At 38.2% G+C, this 20,913-nt stretch overlaps 1 protein-coding gene across 2 annotated transcripts in view; it reads left to right on the top strand.

The window, feature by feature from the left end:
• grik4 (glutamate receptor, ionotropic, kainate 4) overlaps positions 1 to 20,913 on the top strand; it is a 235,311-nt gene that overhangs the window by 135,411 nt on the left and 78,987 nt on the right. For both annotated transcript variants that reach the window (XM_079353701.1, XM_079353702.1), the window contains 2 exons: positions 2,997 to 3,161; positions 7,317 to 7,414. In XM_079353701.1, the coding sequence (XP_079209827.1) occupies positions 2,997 to 3,161; positions 7,317 to 7,414 (263 nt within the window). The remainder of the gene's footprint in view (positions 1 to 2,996; positions 3,162 to 7,316; positions 7,415 to 20,913) is intronic.

Below are 20,913 nucleotides of genomic sequence, written 5' to 3'. Positions count from 1 at the left end.
ACACTTTAATTCTGTATTTCTATCCTTTATCATAAACATACAGTATGTGCTTTTGATCACAGGCAAGCCTATTTTCAGGTGTTTAATGTAATAGTAGCCTGTAAATTATTTTAACAGAGCAGGAATCCGGGTATAGGAAAGGGTTGAAATTACTTTTTTATGAATTAGCTTTTTTAAGTTCTTCTACTAAATCGTCCATTTAAGAAACAGTGATGAGTTTTAATGTTAATACTTCATGTGCATTATAAGTATATCTGGGCTTCATGTAAACAGGCAGCACAATTTATCACTGAATAAAGGTTTAAAGATATTAATCTTCCTTCTCAGGACCTTGCATCTATATGAACAAGACTTTAACTGTCAGAGACATGGTTAGCAGTGTTTATACTGCTTGTGTGTTATGTTTGTTGTTAACAAAGTCCATAGTAAAGTCTAAAAGGACCCATTTGAGAGATATACTCGAAGACCCCATGAGATCACTTTCCTGTGCTACATGCTTTTATTTATAAGTAATTCTCATTTCATTCCTACTTTATAAAGAACCGTTCTTCTACAGTCCACAGCACGCTACACTTCAGTGTACCTCCGGGCTACTCATTGATCGCTCTCGAAGCATCAAGGGCCAACTCGTGTTTTGCCCTTGTGAAAACAGCCCTGCTTGTTTGCCAGTTGTTATGTATTGACCTCTCCTAAATGTCAACTCCTGTGAGACCAACACACTCTGCCAGAGTTATAGGTTTCATGCAGAAGGTACGCACCTTTTTCTTTGGATAGATTTCAGCTGTGTTTCAATTAGGTATTCTTGCAATTTGTTTCTTTTTCTTTTTTCTTTTATTTACAAATATAAAGCAAAAAAAACAAAAAAAACAATACAACAATGCCTTAACAATGTGTATAGTGAGAAACCACAGCTGCTGAGCATACTGCTATTACTATTACTACTTCTGATGATGATAAAAATAATGAAAAACTAATTGTAACCAAAAATCTGCTCTTAAACTTAGAGAACTACCAGGTCATTAATGAATGGTGGGTGAAGACAATTTTAGGTTCCAGGTATATAGTGGACCTCAAACTTTAATACCACTGGGCAAATGCTCCATAAACATGCCTGTTTGTCTTGTCTTATCTTCACACTCTTAAAAAGTCCTTCTGTTACATATATGAACTAAAACTCATTGCTTATTGCCGAGATATCTATTTCCTGCCTACACATGAAATTAATTTGATAGAATGGGTGCCTTTGGTTTCATTAAGCTATCCAAATAATATACTGCAGGTCATATTTAGCCTGTCAGCTCAAAGAAATTGGAATGGAGGCTGTTAAGTGCATAAAGGCTCTAATATGTCCTTTGTCCACAGCTTTTTAACCAGAGATGAGTTAACCTTACTTTACCTTTCTGTGCTAATATAGCAAAGCATTTGCATTGGTCGTAGATACTGAGAGAGAGAGACAGATACTGTTTACCTTTAGCCATGCTGTGCTTTGTGTGCATTATCAATTTAAACTTTCCGGTTTTGTTTTGTTTTATTTCCTGCTTCTGTTTTAGCTGTGCATGTAATCTGTTTAACAGGAGAACCTCTCAGCTAACCTCTCAGCTAACCAATAATAATTACATCAATTAGAAAACCTGCTTACTGACATCTGCTGCTCATTTGATGTGTGTGTTTTTTTTCTTTCTCTTCTAAGTGTTGAACCTCTCTTGGCCTATTATAGGTCTTATTACTGATGTAGTTTTTCATGCAGCCTGCTAATGTATTTGGAATGATTCGAGACTGGGTGTTTTTTTACATTTCAGCTCTTTACTGATCTTGAAAACTCCACAGCTGCCAAGATGATGTTGCACAGAGTTGTCGGACTAATCATCAGAACTTTATGAGAAACTGAATTCATGGTCCGACTGATAATCAAGGAAAAGACAGGGCACGCATTGAGTTGATATGCAGACAGATTTCTTTGCTTTGTCCTCTTAATGTTTGGCTTGTTTTACATGTTGATCTGAACTGTTCATGTTTATTAATCCACAATGAAAAGTTGACATCTTTTTTCAAAGATCATAAAAGAAAGAAGGATAGCCCGGAGTGTCTGTTATTATTGTTACAATATGTTTAGAGTAATGCATACATATTTCCTATCGTTGTTATTTTTGATGTACAGTGCAATTATTTTCAAACAGTTCTTTGAAAGAACTTCTTTCTACAGTCTTGCTGACGTCAATTTACAGGATATGTTTCTGCTTAAAATATGAAAGGAATTAATTATCCATCCAATTTCATGATGAGTTCAGCTAAGCTAGAAGACAGGCATCAGTTCTTGGGATAATTGTACTGCACGACAAATACAATGTTTGATGCAAAGCGTGTATACAGTATTTCTGGGTTTATGTTGTTGTTTCATAATTCTTTAATGTTCCTATCCGGATTTAATTTAGCAATACACATTGTATTGACTCTAAAATGCTACAGCAGTGGCTAAAGTGTCGCTACTTTGTATGGAAGCTTGCCATTCAGCATTTTGTGGCTTTTTTATACCGTCAACTGTTTATAATAAAAGATATGCTTCTGCAGCATTTTGAAAATATCTTCGAAGAGGTGCAAGATTATAAAGCTCTTAAGCTTTCAAGCTTTTGTTGTATATTTACATTAAATAGCACTCTCCCTTTTAGAATAAAAGCAGATATTGCAGACTAAAAGCTGCTCCCAAAGTGAGGGTATGGATTTATTAAGAACAGCACTGAACCAGTGCAGGAACATCAGATTAATGGAGAGCAGTGTTGACTAAATGTCATCTAAGTTTTGGTGCTCATAAATTCAACACCTTGGGAGGAGCTGTCAATGGAGTGAACTTTGATTTTAATTCTAAAAGGGGGGAAAGGGGATTTTAGAAACATGAGCTGTCTTCACAAATTCTCCAACTGAATGTTTTTAAAACAGCAGTTACCAGTGGGGCTAATTATTTCTTTCTTCTTTGTCTTTTTTTCCCCCCATCTCTTCAGCTGCCATCCTTGATGACCCCATGGAGTGCAGCAGGGGGGAGCGTTTGGCCATCACGCTGGCCAAAGACAGCATCAACAGGAACAGTAACCGCTCCACCACTGGCAAGCTGGAGGTGGACATCTTTGAACTGCTGAGAGACAGTGAATATGAGATGGGGGAAACAAGTAAGCACTGGGAAGATATGACAATTAATTAGTGAGGAAGAGAATGTTGAGGTGTGTGTTTTTTTTATGTGGGTGAGAGGCTGTTGGTCAACACGCTGTGTAGGTGTGTGTAGGTGTGTGTAGGTGTGTGCGTGCGTGCGTACGTGCATGCATGTGTGTGTGTTTGTATGTGTAGTCAGGGAAATGTGCAGAAAAAGTAATAAATAAATGATATTTTTGGTGCAGTCAGCATACCAAGCAGCCACAGAGGGTTCTGATTTTGAAAACCATTAGCACTTAATGTTATTCAAGTCTTCTTTTCACTCTTTCTCATCACCCTATCACGCACACACTGTGTGTCTGATGGTTTGACAATATCTTGAAAAGAAGTTGATGTCGATGTAGTGCAATAGCGTAAAATGATATACATTTGATAGTTAAAGGGGTCACGCTGTGTTTTAAAACAGTTTACTGTTCTTGTTTTTGTTCTTATTTATAATCGACACCACCTGTTGTTGTTTTTTTTATCCATCCACATCTTCTATGTCAAATTAGACTCAACTGTTTTGTTTTTTGTTTTTTTAAACAAGCCATAATGGGATGTCCAGTAATTGGTTACACCTATGTGACAAATGCATCACTCAGTCCAAGTCCATTAACACCAGCTCAAGTACCTATTTGTTATCAATTGTATCAACACTTTGGCTTGGCAGCTCACCAAAATGTCCCTGGACTCTGTAGTTACTTGTTGCTTCAGTGTTTAGGCTTTTTAATTTTTAATGAAAACCATCCGAAATCAATACAGCAAAGTATGGGCCTGCAAATAGCAACCAATACAAACAGCTATGACAGGAAGGGTGGCAATTGATTTTCAATAAAACACATTCACACTTTCAGAAACCCTTCAGTGGAGCTGCTTAATCCAAGAAAAATGCTGCTTCACTTCCCACAAAAAGAAACTGTATTACTCTCCATGCCTGGTTTACTACAAAGCTTTCCTAAATGCGTTTCCTCCTCTGTGTGTGTGTGTGTGTGTGTGCCGGAAGTAGCACGTGTTGGTGTGCACATTCTGGATTGTGTGTATTTGTTCGATTGCTTTGTGTGTTAAAGCGTGAGCTGGTGTGTGTAATTACAGGCAGGAATTGGATTAGGGACGGATCAGTGGTCGCTGTTAGATGGAAATATCACAGAGGGTGCACTACCTGCCCAGAAGAGACCCACCCCCACCTTTGAAGAACCTAATTCTGCCTGAGTAGCATACAACGGTTGTCACCTTGAACTGAATTTTAAGGCAGAAAACAAGCTAAGCCTTTAACAGTTATACCAAGTATGAAGCCACTGAGCTTTATACAATTGTTGTTAGAGTCATAAGGTATCCTTTATATCCTCTTTTTTGTTCTTTACTGTTTTCCCTGGAGAGAGCAGCAAATCTGTCAAACAATTCTCAAGTCGAATTCATTACAGCCCTTTAATGCAGTGGTGTCCAAACTTTTTTTCTTGCAGGCCAAAATTGTCACGTTAGAATTGTTTGCGGGCCACAGGTTTTGTTTTTAAAATAATACTGTAAGGGACTTTTTTGTATTTTAACCTCTACAAAAATAACTTGAAAACACAATGACTAATTACAGTGAGAAACTATTTTTTTCTATTTTCTTTAAAAAGAAAAAAAAAGAGTAAGGCTTTGTTGATCATACTGAAAAGGTTTGAAAGAAAAAACCTTTAATAAAGGAAAATTAAATGTTTTTTTTGTAAGTTTTTCTCAGAATCAAGCCTGTAACTTCGTTAATTTTTTTATGAAAGCTTTCAGTATTTACCTCTGGTTATTAAAAGGTTAAACAACAGTCTGCTTGTTTGCAAAAATTGTGCATAGGTTCATTTTCACAACCAAAAATGTGGAAAATAGTCAAAGCTGTCATGTAAATCATCATTCATACAGTCAAAACTATTAAAGTTAGCAGATTTTATAGAATTCAAAACAGCACAAATATTGTATGTAGCAGAAAACAATATGATACCACAAAACATTCAGACAATGTTCTATGGCCGAGAAAGGGAAAACAATTTAAGGGGTAAACTAAACTTCAAAACGCTGAGTGTACTGACAACTACAAAAAGCTGATTTTCAGTAGTTACATGGATGAAGAAGGGCTTTGATAATCAGCAGGTGTTTTCGGGGATTATTACTTACATATTTATTTATTTAAAAAAGTATTGTTTTCTTTTGACTATTCCTTCTGTCTTTTTTCTTTATTCTATTTGTTCTTTGTCTAAATAACAATGTCTTCACATGCACATATTTAAATATAGTTGTTTAATGGTATGTGGTGTTTGCACATGCACGTGTGCACAATACAATTGTTTCTTGTTTATACTGTATGTATATAGGAATATGGTACAACCATATTGTAAAATTTAAATTTTGTATAAAAACATACATTCAAAACCTAGATTTATAGAAAATCTAGACAATTATCAATTAAGGGAGAAGGGGTGGTATTAAATAAATTCATACTTATTCCCACTCCTTTTTGGACGTGTACATTACATTTATATTGAAAGTATTTGAAGGCTTGTGATCTTATTATTTTTTTGTCCAGATGACTTGTTTACATTTCTCTTCTCTCTTTTTTCTTTTCTTTTTCTTTTTATATGTTCAAAATAAAACTAAACTAAACTAACTCAACTAAAGAATCAATATGAACTACAGAAAATGATCATTTGACCTTATAACTTTTGATGATTTTTTGATGACATTGAGCAAGACAGTCCTGTTCTAACAGTTCACAGCTCCAATAGAATCCTTTGTCAAAGTCCAGCAGGTGTGATAAATAAACTTTGCTGGAAAGGCAGAGATTGGACACAGGCTTTTCATAGACATCCTCTGTCTCTCACAAGTATATTCAAAATGTTCGCTGTGCAGAGATGCAGCAAATCAGATCGCCACATGGACCAGGAGTGTGTTCGCAGGAACTCAAATCACTCAGCTTTATAATTTAGTGAAGTCATGCAGAGAAGTGCATATTGTGTGTGTGTGTGTGTGTGTGTGTGTGTGTGTGTGTGTGTGTGTGTGTGTGTGTGTGTGTGTGTGTGTACTGTAACGGTGTGCATACACGTGTATGTAGGTTTGTGTATAGTGTTGGAGTCTAACAGCCCCCATGGGTGAATAAGGGATTATTTATTAATCATTCGATTCACTGCCTCTGGGTTCAAAGCACAGGCCTGTAAATGGCTCTCTACCTTTTCTTCCATCACACACATTTCTGGTTAATGCTCAGAATTTTATCCAATAACTGACAAGAAATAGTTGTGACACACACCTATTTTTTACACACAGGAAAAGTACAAAGTGTTTGTGTCTGCTTCACATCAGTGACTCCAGCGGTTTAATTAGAAGCCAGGGATTATAAACTCAAAGAAAATGCATCCTGCTTTCCTGTATGGTAGATTAAAGCCTGTGGCCTGTGGGGAGGGAAGATATCACATTTGCTCATGCTGCAATTGCCTGTGTCCTGCATTGTTGTGCTAGCAGGCTAATATTAGCACTTTTTTTTTTTGTTTAACTCACTGCTTCCCATTGCATAAAAAAATGGACACGGAATGACTGTGATTTAAATACACTTACGTGACATCCAAATAAGCAGTGAGAAGGCTGTGTTATTATTCTTTTCTCTAGCCCTTGGCTAAAACAGCTTTATCGTCAAGACTGTACAGTACAGCTGGCAGCACTCGCACTACTCATTCATTGTAGACAGTCATGACTCAGAGAGACATTTACAAAGACATATTTGATTTTTGCAGTTTATATGTGTAAAATGTTGCACATTCTTCCTCTAAGGTCGAGCCTTTAAAACAATCCAAGGAAAGATGTGAAAAGCAAAATGAGTTGTGTTTGCCCAAAAGCTATTAGACGCTCATGGGTAAAATCGAAAGGATTTATCTTTTTGTGCAATATTTAACCAGGACCAAAACATTTGGCCTTGCACTCATTTAGCCAACACGGGTAGTTTGAGGTTCACTTGAGGCGGACACTACCTATTTAGAGGTTGAGGAAGTCAGCTTGTACACCCATTAACATCTGGCTGAAGAAGGACTTTTTAATGCATCAACTGTAGTTTTCTTTCTGGGGTATCATTGACTGACTTGCTGTTCACTGTTTCTTCTCTCCCTTGCAACCAGTGTGCCAGATCATGTCTAAAGGGGTGGTGGCAGTCCTCGGTCCCTCTGCCAGTCCAGCCTCCAACTCCATCATCAGCAATATCTGTGGAGAGAAGGAGGTGAGTTTAGCACCCAACTGGTGGGTCACCTACAAACTCATATGAGGCTAGGTTTTCACAGTGACGTAAATACAATTACGGAGCTTCTGTGTGGCAACTTGTTTTTGAATGTGGTAAAATATCTCAAGTGTCCAACTATTCATTCCAATCCCTTCTCAAGACAAATCACCACTGGCCATTTTATTTTCCACATTCCTCTCATTAGCTTAGAACAGTCTGAAGAGAGCCTGCTGAGGTTTTGTGAGGCACCATTTCCTGTGATTATCATAGAAACAGACAAAATAAATGTGCAAGATTTTGTTTTGTTTTTACCATGCAACATCAAACCAACTTCTTTTTTTCCCGTTAGTATTACTTTTGACAAACCTGACATGTTTTCTTCAATGTTGAGACAACAAAATGTGTTTCCTGCACCGTAAACATGACTGAGTGGATTTAGCTTCAGAGCAAGATGGCAAGCAGGCAGATCCCAGTATGATGCTAATTGGCTTGTCTGAACTCTGACACAGTTTGTTTTGCTGCCTGATAAAAGGAGACAGAGCTTCTTTGAATTGAACAAATCCATAAACAAGATCTAAATCAATTAGAGAGGAGAAACGATATGTACGAGCAGCGCTTAAGACAGTGTTACTGCCTTACTACAATGTTGCTAAATTTAAAACACTTTGTTCTGCACCATTTAACAATTTTGACTTTGAGCTGATAAGCTCTCTTAATGTCATTTATCTTTTGTTTGCTAACTAGACTTTTATTTAAATATTTCTTTCAGTTCATAAATCATTCAGTTTACACTTGTGTTTTCTGTATTTTCTCACCAGCTTGCTAATTAGATGTGATCCCAAGAGAAACCACAGTTTTTTAACATGTTTTTATTCTTTCTGAACGTTACCAGTTCGGTGAATGCAATCATACAATAAATACTTCTGAGGGGAGAAAGCAATCACACCGATCGGTGTCCACACCACAGACCTCATAACAGTAAAGTTTGCACAAAGACCCATTAAACACACGAAGAAGGAAATTAATATACGTTGCAATGTGACAGAACAGTGAAAGAAGACCACCTTACTTATTACCAGACTCACACAGCCATGTCTGGAAGAAGGACCACCAGTGTAGTGATGGAGACGACCTCTCCATTGTACTTTACTGGCACAGGAGCCTGACGAGAACAGGTGGATGAGTAGGGAGCGGTTGCTTGCTTGAGACGCCCTTGATGACCTTCTAGCTCCATACCAAGATGGCTTGTTTTTAGTTCCAGAAAATTCCCACAGTGTTTATGGTAAATAGTCTGCCAAAACCTTAATAAATTGTTATACACAATACAGCCACAAACCATCCCAGTGTTCCAGTCTAAGGGAATGACACGCCCCCTGCACATAAGATGATGATTTTTTTTGTTGTTGTAATATTTATGATCTTGGTCTCTGCCTGGCTTGGTCTTGGTCTGACTCTGCCTCGATCCCCGTACACTACAAATACCTTGCATTTTAAACCATGCGGATATGAGGAAATGTTTTTATTACATTTCACCACTTTGACATATCAACTACACAGGAAGTTGTATTTCATCCTCAGCTTTGACACTTTGTATGGTTCATTGTGAAGTTTTCCCTTCAGAACAGCAGGACGGATATGCAGCTGCCAGACAGCTCTGAGCAGTTTTTACCCCCATATGTTGCTCATCTTTGCCGGCTCTGTGAAATTTGTTTGACATTGTTAAATAGTTTGAAGGGTTTCTTCCCTCACATGAGTCAGTGGGGATGCACAGTTTAATGTGCTGTGACATGTTTCTCACCTTACAGTAGCATCAAGAGGAATTTTATTTTTTCGAGTTCAAACGATAGCCACTGAGGATCTCTTGCTTCCTCTTTCACTGCCGGTTAAAGCAGAGTATAAGAAAGGGAAAAAACATGAAATATTGAAGTGCGGGGAACATGTTTTAATATTCTTATTTTCATGTTTTTCTCTGAAACCAAATCCAACAGAAGTCGTAAAAGACAGAAAGATTTTAAGAATTGTGATATTAAAACAAACAAAATTGCATTTCGGGAAACATATTGCTTAAGACAATAAGCTGCAGACAAAAACAGCCAGAGGTAAGCATTGTTAGATGTTTCCTCTGTGTGATACTGTAATCCTGTTTTCTCCTGCTGTGTTACAGCCAGTGAATTAATAAATAGTTTTAAACTATTGGACAATAGAGGGAATAATCAAGCTAACTGATCTCTGATCTCAGCTGTGGTCTTCTGCTGCTGGTTTTTATTCTCACCATCGTATCAAGAAATGATTTCATCCCAGCAAAACATAGCTGGAAAAAAAAAGCAGAAGAAAACTTTGTTTCTGTGTGTGCGTTCGTGGGTTTGTTGGTGCGTGGGTGTATCAGGTAGATGAGGTAACAATATGTTTTTTAAAAAGAAATTGTTGCTATGACCTCATCTCACAATAACCACAACACAAACCAATTAGCCCTGTATGTTGAAGCTTCTGTTTAGAATGCTTGAATGAAAGAATATTTCACAAAATATTCTGTCTTTAGGATTTATTTGAAGCAAAGGTGTGTTTATAAGATTTTAAAATCATCTTAAAAAATAGCACTACCAACCTTGCAGTTTTGTTACTGTATAGAACTGTAGATAAACCAGCAACCCTTTGGGAAAAAAATGGAAAGTTTTATTCTGGTCTTGGCAGCAAATAGTCTGCATCACTGCCTGAGGTCTGCTCAGCAGGAGCTGATGATATTGCTTTTGTCCTAATGTTACCTTTCGGCTGAGTCGTACAATTGTTTGTCATTGTCTGTCCCTCTAAGACGGGAAAGAACCCTCATCCTTGTGTCGGCTAGCCTTGCTGGGCATTTGTTGTGGTGAATTAAGGAATTTTTCAATAAAAAACCCCTTCCCCATGGTGATCTATCTATCTATCTATCTATCTATCTATCTATCTGTCTGTCTGTCTGTCTGTCTGTCTGTCTGTCTGTCTGTCTGTCTGTCTGTCTGTCTGTGTGTATATATATATATATATATATATATATATATATATATATGTATATGTATATGTCGTGTGTGATTGACTGGCGAACAGTCTGAGGTGTCTCTTGCTAAATGACAGCTGGGATCGGCCCCACACAGCGCTGAATGAGAAAAGCCGTATAGAAATGGTTGGATGGATAAAAACATTAAACGCACTTCTGTTGTCCGCGTTGCCATACTTCCACTGCTGAGGGGGAAGAGAAGTGGGACTGGGTTTCCTGCTAATAATGACAAAGAGCAAAAAACAAACACTTATACTGGGGGAGAAGAGTTGACTTTCTGCACCATGTTTGTAGTTTGTTTTCTTTATTCTGGTTCACATACAAACCTCGAGGTCAGGATTTGGAGGAAGGGCAGATTCATATCAACTAATGAGAAACAGTAACTGGGACTTTGGATGAGAGACTCACTCTGCTCTATAGTTTTCGTCTTATCTGCAGGCTGAGTGCTGTGCGGTTTTCTTCTTGTTTCTTCGTTTCTTGTCAATGTCAAGGGGAGAAAAAAATATTCCCATTTTAAAATGGTGACGTGGAAATGACAGGATAGATCCAGGACTTTGCATATACATTTGCACCATAGTCTCTATTTCCAATACTCATCTTTTTATTTCTATGACTAAGGCCACATGTTAACCATCAGAATCTACTAAACTGAGTTCAGGTCAGTGGTTACATTTTCATGTGTTTTCTGATTTTATCTTAACTAACTTACTCCACTGCTCTTAGCCTTACTATCTCACTCCACGTTTTTCCTTACCTTGTTATTCTCTTCCACAAAGAGGAAACTGTGCAGCATCCCTGTACCTCTTCAAAAAAAAAAAGGAAACATATTCCTTCATGATTCAAAGAGAAGTGGTGGTGATGAATATTAATGTCCAGTCTGATGTCAAGGGGTTGCCTTGGGCTTGCAAAACCATCTGGTTGCAGGAGTACAGAGATATTACACTACTGAATGTTGTTAGGATGGTGTTCAGTTTGGATTTAGAGGTGAGCCTGAGGTCCGTTGGGCAAACAAAGAACACGCTGGATTGAGGTTTGGAGGTCAGTAGTATAGCTTAGACATCTGAGGTGGCCAATAATGAGAGATTTGTGCTTTGGCACAAACTCGCGCGCAGACTTACACCCACATAAATCCATAAAGACCCTGTTTTATATTTAAACTTCCTATAAATTCTATAAATACTGTGAGCATTTTTTGACAGCACTATTTATCTTTTGATTGTATTTGTTTTTAGGTTCTCTTTACCTTTCACTCTTCCCCTTTTAGTCACAGAAGCTGTACCTGTCTCATTGCCTGCCTTTGTCTCTCATGTTGATTCACAGCACTGGAAATGAGGAAACAGTGAAAAAATGTGTTATCAAATTTAATGATAACACATTTCTAACTTTCATATCAAGGCATTTAGGAATAGAACATATTTCTCAAGACAACTTCATAGCAGGAAGATAACATTCCTCATCTCCACTTGGCAAATCATGAACAATTGTTTATCGCTCATAAAAGTTTTTTTTTTTTTTTTTTTTTTAACACATTTAAAAACTTTCTCTGCAGATCTGATCCAAAGCTCCATTTGTTCGATCATTGTAAGGCATTCATAACAAACTCACTCAGAGTATATCTGCCACTGATCTGACAGTATTCATTTACTTTTTCTTTTGACTGTCCTGAAACCCACCTCTGCGGTATTTGCACTCAAGTGTAACAGATTTACATGGCAGCAGCTCAGTGGTAAACATAGTGTGGAATTGCTTTTTGTGAACTGAAGAGCTAGCTAGCCAACCCAGCAAATCCTCTCTGGCCAGAGACCATTTACACGGTGGCTGTGCTCCCTTTCAGACCGTCTACCTGCCAGACACTGCAAAACCCAAACACACACACAGACACACATCTCCAACTGTATTTGTGTACCGGCTGCTGCTCAGCTTTGTTCTTACATGTGGACCCTGGTACCATCCAAGTATTGTCCTTGCTCTTTAATGCAGTATGAGAAGAGAAGATGAAGTGGGGAGGGTTTTTATTTACTCTGGACACCATGATTTCTTTTCATTGTAACAATAGTTTAAAGACGTATTAATGATAAATGGATTGTTCTGGTCACAGTTCCCCTTTTGATCAAACCCGCATTCATAAGTGGTAAAACATGAACACTTAGAACTGCTGAATTGATAGCACTGCATTCAAAAAATTCATAACAAAACCTTTGTTAATAAATGGCGTATAGAAACACACTGAACACTGAAGTTTAGGGAGGTTGATAATTTGCTACTCATTTCATGCACTGTTAGATTGTCATTGACAAATGTAACTTTCTTTTTAGACTTAATAAAAGCAGAGATTGTGATTATAGTTTTAAGCTTTGGACTTTCAGTGCTGCTTTATTTTGCTCATAGGATAAAGAACCTTGGACAGCTTAAGAAGACCTGCAAAACCACCTGTACAGCATATTTTTTATTTTCCTGGATGCTTAGCCCATTTTTATTTTATAAACCAACTGAGAACACCTCTGTCCTTCGTCGCTTTTAATATACACTCTTCTCTTGCTCTGTCTTCTTTTACCTTGCTGTAGTTTTAACCAATTTTCAACTCTTTACCTTTGGTCCCCTCCCACCTCTAATATCTGCCAGTACCCTTACACAAGCCTCAGCTCTAATCCTACAAAGGGTGCTTCTTTTCACCTCTTTCTTTTTGTCTAGTTCTCTTTTTTTCTCAGCCTTTTTCAACCTGTTCTTCAGTCTTGGCCTCAGCCTAAGGCATCTGAGACTCCAGCAAAGATCACTACTAGGTCAAGATCATACATTTTTTTACGGAACTTAAAACATGAGGGGAAACAATATTGCGATGTTTGCTCCCTCTCTGTGTACCTCTCCCTAATCACCCTCCATCAGTGTCAAGCTGAATCTTTATGTCTGAGTGCGTGGTGGTATTAGTTCTGCTGTGTCAGTCTTGTTCTGCTTGGGGGGGTCAGCTTATGGTTCAGCTCTCTGCGTTAATGGGGCTTAAAAAACACTTTTTGTCAAAACTCAAACGCTCTCCAGCAAAAAGTAATGCTGTTTTGGCAGCATGTGACACATTATTTGTCACAATCAGTAGTCAGGTCTGATTAAGCAGAGCTGATCTGCACAGTACAAGCAGCTGGAGGTGAAGCCACATTACTGAGATGTATCTAGAATGAATTTGAAGAGTTAAGCTGAAGCAGCTAGCTTATTCAGAGCAGTAAGGTTCCTGCTGAGTATCACTGGGATGTCTGCACTTCAGACACAGCGTTTGTTTTTTTCCCCCAGATTCTCCAACCAAAAATAGTTAATAAAGAAAACAAGCAATTCAAATCAGCCTTCTGTTACTACCTTTAATATGATCTCACGTCATGTGTCAGGTGTCATTATATGGAAACTAAACTTTCTTCCTTTAGTGTTGTAAAAGTTGCATTAAGAAGTGCTGAGCAAAAAAAACAACTAAAAAAAACCCCAACAACCTCAAAATACAGTAGATGTGTATCATCCCTCTATTTTTTTTTTATTTTTATTTTTTTTTTACTTGAGATATAATCTAACATTTCTGCATCAAACTGTAATTTTATCAAATTTAATGCCAGGCCAGTACTTTAGGTTAAGACTATTACAGCCGTTTAAAGTCTCAATGTTAGAAATAAATATTATTGCCAGTTAACAGATGTCACTTTAAAAGTTATTTTTCTACCTTATTCCCACTAATGGGATGTGTTGAAAAAGGATGTTTCAAAAGTCGTCTAGGCTATTTTAAACATAGTGTCAGGGATTGATTGTAGAAGTAATAATAATTATTTTTATTTTATTCCAATGACAAATAAAGAAAATGAAACCATTAGTCATATCCCTAAGGTTTGTGCATGCCAGTAGAACCAGTAAATGCATTTTAATGAAGAACTGTTAATCTTGCACACAGGTGTGTCTTCTGTCTCTGCATGATCATAATTAGAGGAGCACAGCTGTTATCTGCACTCCTGTTGACCCTTTTATAACCATACTATTTGATCTGTTTTATCAAGGCTGCAGGAGCAGAAACAGGATGTTCATAATATCTTAGTTTAGTAAATTATCATAAGGATGCAGTCTCTTGAGTTGATCCGTAAGATGAAAGAGAGACAACAGAGACTCCCAGTTGAGCGAGCAAAATTGTTTTCCATTCAGCAGATTGTGGTCATTAATAATAAGAAAAGGGATCATGACCAGGTGACACATGCTTTTGTTTTGTCTTAGCGGCTTGAAGAGGCTTTTGTTGTGTCAAAGGATACAATAGTCAGCTGATGTTGCTCTGCCAGCTGCATACTGATTTAATGCACTACCATTTTCACTCTGCAATCAGAAACTCATTAAGAAAACCCAGGTCTTTTGTCTCCCCATCAGCATTTGTCTTTGTTCCACTTAAAGACACAGGTTCTCTGAGATTTGATAGACCAAGTGTTTGCCAGTTCTGTTTCATCAAGCTTAGCATTATATGTTTTGGTTACTGTCTACTCAAACACTTGGCTTGATTCCCAAGACTGGAATAAGCAAACTTTTGGCAGAAGTAAAACAATCTTCCTTCCTTCTTGTTTTGGAAATAGTAGTGATTATACAATAATATAACCTCATTTAATCAAGTAGGGGGTTTGAGACAGTTAACCAAATCAAATTAGAAATGTCTTTTTTTTTATTATCAGTACTTAATAAAATAAAACATTACCCACAAAGTTGGTAGAGCAATGTTTAGTAGAATTTAATAGCACTCCCTTCTTTTATTTCAGACGTTTGCTGTAAAATAGAGCTGTGAATTGGGAAGCAGGCCTCTCTGGAGGACAGGGCATTTTCTCTCTCTGAACTGGCAGATCAATGAGATAGAGATCTCGTGGTCAATGTTCCACTCGCCTAAAAGGCACCCAGGGATCCACAGCACACTTCATCTTAATCTCTGGTCTACTTCTGCTCTGACTGCAGGGACCTGATGCAGGATCATTACTACCACAAATTGAGATCTGACTGCATGTGCTGAGACTTGGTTGAGCTGGCTGCTGGGGATGGAGATTGTAGCTAGTGCAGCTTTGACACGGGGCATCTCTTATCTCCAGTGTTGCATCTCTTCACTTTCTCACCTCCAAGATTTTCATCTGCTGCGTCTGAATGCCAACAGCTGGTGTCTAAATCCCACATGAACCTTTTGGTTCAAAAGGGGATCAGGTAGACAAAATAGACTACCAGCTGCCCTTCTCCATCTCCTGCCACCCTGAAACACCATCCCTGCCAACTCATCACTGGCATTCCAGCCTTGGCATCACACTTGCTGACTGATGGACAATGTCTCCAGCAGCATCTGTTCTCTAATGCTTAGTGGCCAACATAATTCTCTGGCTTTTCAAAAGGCTACATCCAGCCAGGCGTTGGGCTTTGTGTTCTGCTGTTGGATGGCTTTCTATGGCAGTTAATAATCAAAGTGATTAAACTATGTTCAGTGTATCCCTCAGAATGGCACTGTACCTGTGATGTGAATTTCTACTTACGATAGCTTACAGTATATTTTATATTATTAATTGTGCTTCGTTATCTATGTTTTTTTAGTTTGTGTAAATAATTCTACTTTCTTATCCACATGCTGACTTGTAGCAGTTAATGGCATCAGAATACGTGAAGGTTCAGGTTTGACATGAGCATTGCATCTTAAGTGGTATGCTTCCATGAGGGACGTGAGAACAGTGGACCTCTCTCTTTCTTTCTATTGCTTTCTCTCTCCCTCTTTACTGCTCTCGATGTGATTCGCTGTCCTTTGGTTTTGCCGCAACTTGACAGCAAGCCTCCCCACAGGAGGCTCACCTAATGTGATAGCGGAGTCGCTTATGAGACCTTACAAAACAGGAGTTCTGTTATGTTGCATGGAACCCCCGAATGCTCAGTCAAGAAACGCTGAAAAGCTTCAGGGTTGATAAATCCGTGCGCATAGATCTTCAATCTAAACTGTGCTTCCAGATTTTTAAACTGTGCACAGACAGGTCTGGATGTAGTCAATTTAAGTGTAATGATGTTCACTTTTTGACATTCAGTGAACTTTACTTCTGCTCTACCTCATAGTATGCTCACTGAGGCTGAATGACTGCTTTCCATTTGGCAGCAGTGCAAGTTTTTTTCAAGTACAGATCTTTATCTCTGTGTTGCATGTATTGTATTCTAATTGATAAGCAGGTCAACGACGTGTGGTAATGTAAATCATCACTTCAAACACACTGTTAACTTTGCTCATGTCTTGATTCTCTATTAAACAGAGGTCTGTTCTGCTGTGTCTCTGAGTCGGGGCCAACAGATGTAATCGCTCATTATGTCTCTGTTCTCCATATGGCACTGCTGCACATCCACCTTCTCTTCACCTCCCCTCACTGCAGGCACTTTTTATATCACAGCAGGAACCTACAGTAGCAGATTTGCCTGGGATCATGTCAACAACTCTGACAACCCAGAGCTTGTTGAACCGGATTGAAGGAAAAATTAGCTTTTTCCCCTCAATTCAGACTGCAATGCTCTCGTAACCAATGCCTGTTCTGATTTGAAGCAACACATTTTCTTAAATGCAACCTTGAATTTTCTATCAAAAAGGGGATCACAGGTTATTTGAAAGTTGCAAAACAAACAAAACAAAACGTGTTTTTCCTTCAACAAGCAGCTCACAGTTCATCTTGACTTGGCCTTGCAGTTTAAAAATGTGCTGGTTATATATATATATATATATATATATATATATATATATATATATATATATATATATATATATATATATATATATATATATATATATGGTGTAAGTACACTTGGGTTGAAGTATGTTTGCTGTTTATATCCATCCTGTTTATATCCATCCATTTCAATATATATATATAGTGTAAGTACACTTGGGTTGAGGTATGTTTGCTGTTTAACAGGTTTCCTCACTGTGTGTCTGTCTGTCTGTCTGTAAGACTGTGTGAATGTGTTACTATAGTGCAAAGCTTATATATTGTGACAGTTTCCTCATTAAAGGCCTAAAAAAGTGTCAGCCATTCAGTTATACTGCAGAAAACACATACATAGATACAAGTGTATCTGGACAGGAGAAAAAAAAAATTAGTTTGTTTTAAACAATTCTTCAATAAAACAACTTTCTTTAAACATCAAAGGGACATTTGCCTGAGATAATGACAGTGAAACATGTAAGAGAATAATTGCATTAAAATGAATGAAATATCCAATCTGTCTTATCAATGCCTGTTAGGCCCTTTAATTATTGAACCTTTACTTCAACCTGCCAAATAATTTCAAGCACACAATCTTGAAGCACATTGAACCATTTTCCTATCCAGTTGTTTTTGCTCCTTGATGCATTTGAAATATGTCAGTAATGATCAAAGAAATGTTGAAAACTAATACGCAGCTTTATAGTGATTAGACAATCATCAACGTTTTTTTGTCTTCTTTCTTCGAATCCTTACAAGTACAGCATCTTCTAAATAATGCATGAGGACCATAATACTCTGATTTTACTTGAAATGCAATGGTAGCCCACATTGATCAGACAATAACAAAGCCAAATGATGTTTTTGAATTCTATTAAAAGGCTGTGTCTTTAGAAATGAACCAGTAAACGGAAGGGAACCAGATAAACTGCTTCTGACAACAGAGTCAAATTTTACCCTGCAAGGTTTAAAGATCCCGTATTATACTCAGCCTTACCTTTCACCTTGTCAGTCTGAGAAACCTTGAGAGTAGCTTTACATGATTTGCAGCTCAAAAAACTCTTTATTTATCTTACTGTTGTCAGTAAAAGCCCTCATTTTAGCCTCTGTGTGAAACGGTTTATGCTCTGCTGTCTCCGTTTTTTTCTAACACTTCTTTCTGCTGGTTTCCACTCCAGTTCCCGCTATACCAACTTCTATTTATAGTGAGAATATTTGATTATTTAAAGCAGAGCAGTTAACTTTGGCTTTATTGTGTGCCTGTTATTTTCTTCCCTTAACAACTTTCTTTAGATGTAATTAGTTTCTCTCCCAGACCTACAGTGTGACACACTTAAGGATTGAAACCATAAATACAAATGAAAAACCTTCAGGATATTGAACACCGTTTTTATATGTGTGTATGTGTGTGTATATATATATATATATATATATATATATATATATATATATATATATACCAGAGAGAAGTTTTTGTCCAGATCCTACCAAAGAAGACTCTGAGAGCTCTACAGTGCATCAAGCACTCTTTTCTTTCTTTAAAAGTTGATGAAATGTGTCTTTTTCATTTCTGGGACTTGCTGACTTTTACAACACTGTTGAAAAAAGTCACTGCACACTTGTATGTGCGACGGCTTCCCAGAAGAGGCTGAACCTGAAGGACAATGGGAAGGGCTCTAGCAGACTGTCTCGCTTCATGCTGACATGTTTATTGAACCACACAATGTTTCACACCTTCATCAGGTGTGGCTTATATAAAACCAAATGAACATTAATTAATTATTAATTATTTATTTTAAACAATGAATCAGGACTAACAAGCTAATGCATACAGCCCTAGAAAGTACCCATGAGAAGTAATAACATCAGGATCAGGATAGAAATGGACAGAAGAAGTGAGAATGCAACAGGGAAGATGAAGAAGGCAGCTGAAAAGATGCAAATTTCTCAAGTGTGGTGTATGGCTATGACACAGGGTTCAGGATGGCTTGAGATGAAAGAATGGCCTTCCAGCAGGGACTGTCAGTTGTGGCCGTACCTCCATCCATCTAGACACCCTGGGACTCCATTACACCCTGATGGGCAGGGATGAAAAACCAATCGAGGCCGATGTGAGGACGAGAGAAAGCAATGTTCGGGCAACGGGAACCACACAGACAGGCAATCTGCTATGATGAAGAGGCTCCCTTCCCTTTTCCTCCGCTCGGACCCAGCATGTCCTCCTGTATCCCCTTCAAGCCCCAATGCTCTCTACTGCATAGCTGGGCTGGCTGACCGACCTGACACCTGCCCCACTTCTCGGCACTCCTTCTCCTGCTGCTTTTCCTTCAGGAGGTGCTGTTAGCCCTGGTCACTTGTATTCCTTTACAAAATGAAATGGAAAAGAGCAAACCTTTTTTTCGAATTAAATAGTGAAATAATGTGTTTGCATTGGGTGGATGTAATTTCTTAATTTACAGATGTTCACCAGATTTGTATCTTTATTGCTGAGCTCAGTGAACAGTGAAGGCTGAAAGGTTAGTTTCAGTGTACATAACCTCCACACTGAGATGAGCCTGTAGTCAACATTCCTGTTAGTACAGTAGTGGTGGTATGATGAATTCATTATGTGCAGCTGCAGAATACAGATATTCACAAGGCTACATAAAATCAATGCAGAGGAGGCAGTGTGTATTCATTGATTCTGACTGTAGGCTTGGCTGGCTTTCTTTTACTTCCTCGTTGTGTCTGATCTTTGCTCTGACTACTGGCAGAACACACGCACCTTATTAGATATGGCTCTGCACTTCAGTGTGTTTATTCGTTGAATTTCCCTCAGGGTCAATAAAGTAAAAGACTTATAGTTAATAGGCTATATGTCTGCAGGTTAATATATTTGCCTTGATGCCTACTGCAAGGGTGTTTGAAGATATTATCATTCATGTCAGTTGGTTTTGAACAATTTCCTATTTTGAACAAGTTTATAAATATTAAGACGATGGAAGAGGATAATGTTCCTCCACATTAAATTGCCACAATTTACTCACATTGGGTCTGGATATTAATAGGATATCTGTCTGTGTTGGGAAAGCAACTTGTAAAATTAAGGGAGCAAAGCAATCAGCTACTCTACATTAAATCAAGCTTCACTGCGCTGTGACTATCCCCCAGAGTCTCTGCTGCCGAGCACCCCAGTTTCATCTCTCCAGTGCCAGAGAGATCAAGCTGCCCTGAGCTATTGAGAGATTCAGCTACCCATAGCCAAATAACCGCTATCAGTCCTGTCTGGTCGCTAGTGGGCAACTTGCCTGACTCTTACCTCTGTGTTCAACTCCATTCAGCCTAAAAAAAATGTTTGATTCCAAGTCAGTTGCCACTGCAGACACAGAAAATCTCTGTTTCCTGTTAATACCGAGGTCAAGAATGCTCCCTTCAAGCAGTTTGGCTGAATCCTCCCCCTGACAAGCTGCTGTACTCTTCCCGTTTTCCTGTGTAGCTTCAGCACAAGTCGTCTGTTCCTGTGGAGCTTCACTCTAAGCCCCTTGTTCTTGTTGAGCCTCAGCAAAAGGCTCATTCTTGTGTATCTTCAGCACACAGTCATCTTTTTTTCTGTTGAGTAACTGGAAAAGTCTCCCACTCCTGCAGAGCTGCCGCACAAGTTTCCTGTTCCTGAATCGTTGCACAAGGTCCATTCTTTCAGAGCCGTTGAACAAGTGTTTTGTTCCTATAGAGATTCTGCACATCTGCCAGTGTCTTAGCTTTTGAAATTCTGTCCAGTGACC

The sequence above is a fragment of the Symphodus melops genome (genome assembly GCF_947650265.1).
Source record: "Symphodus melops genome assembly, chromosome: 10".
NCBI classification, from domain to species: domain Eukaryota; kingdom Metazoa; phylum Chordata; class Actinopteri; order Labriformes; family Labridae; genus Symphodus; species Symphodus melops.
The sequence above is the reverse complement of the archived record's forward strand: the minus strand, read 5'-3'. Positions and strand labels throughout refer to the sequence as shown.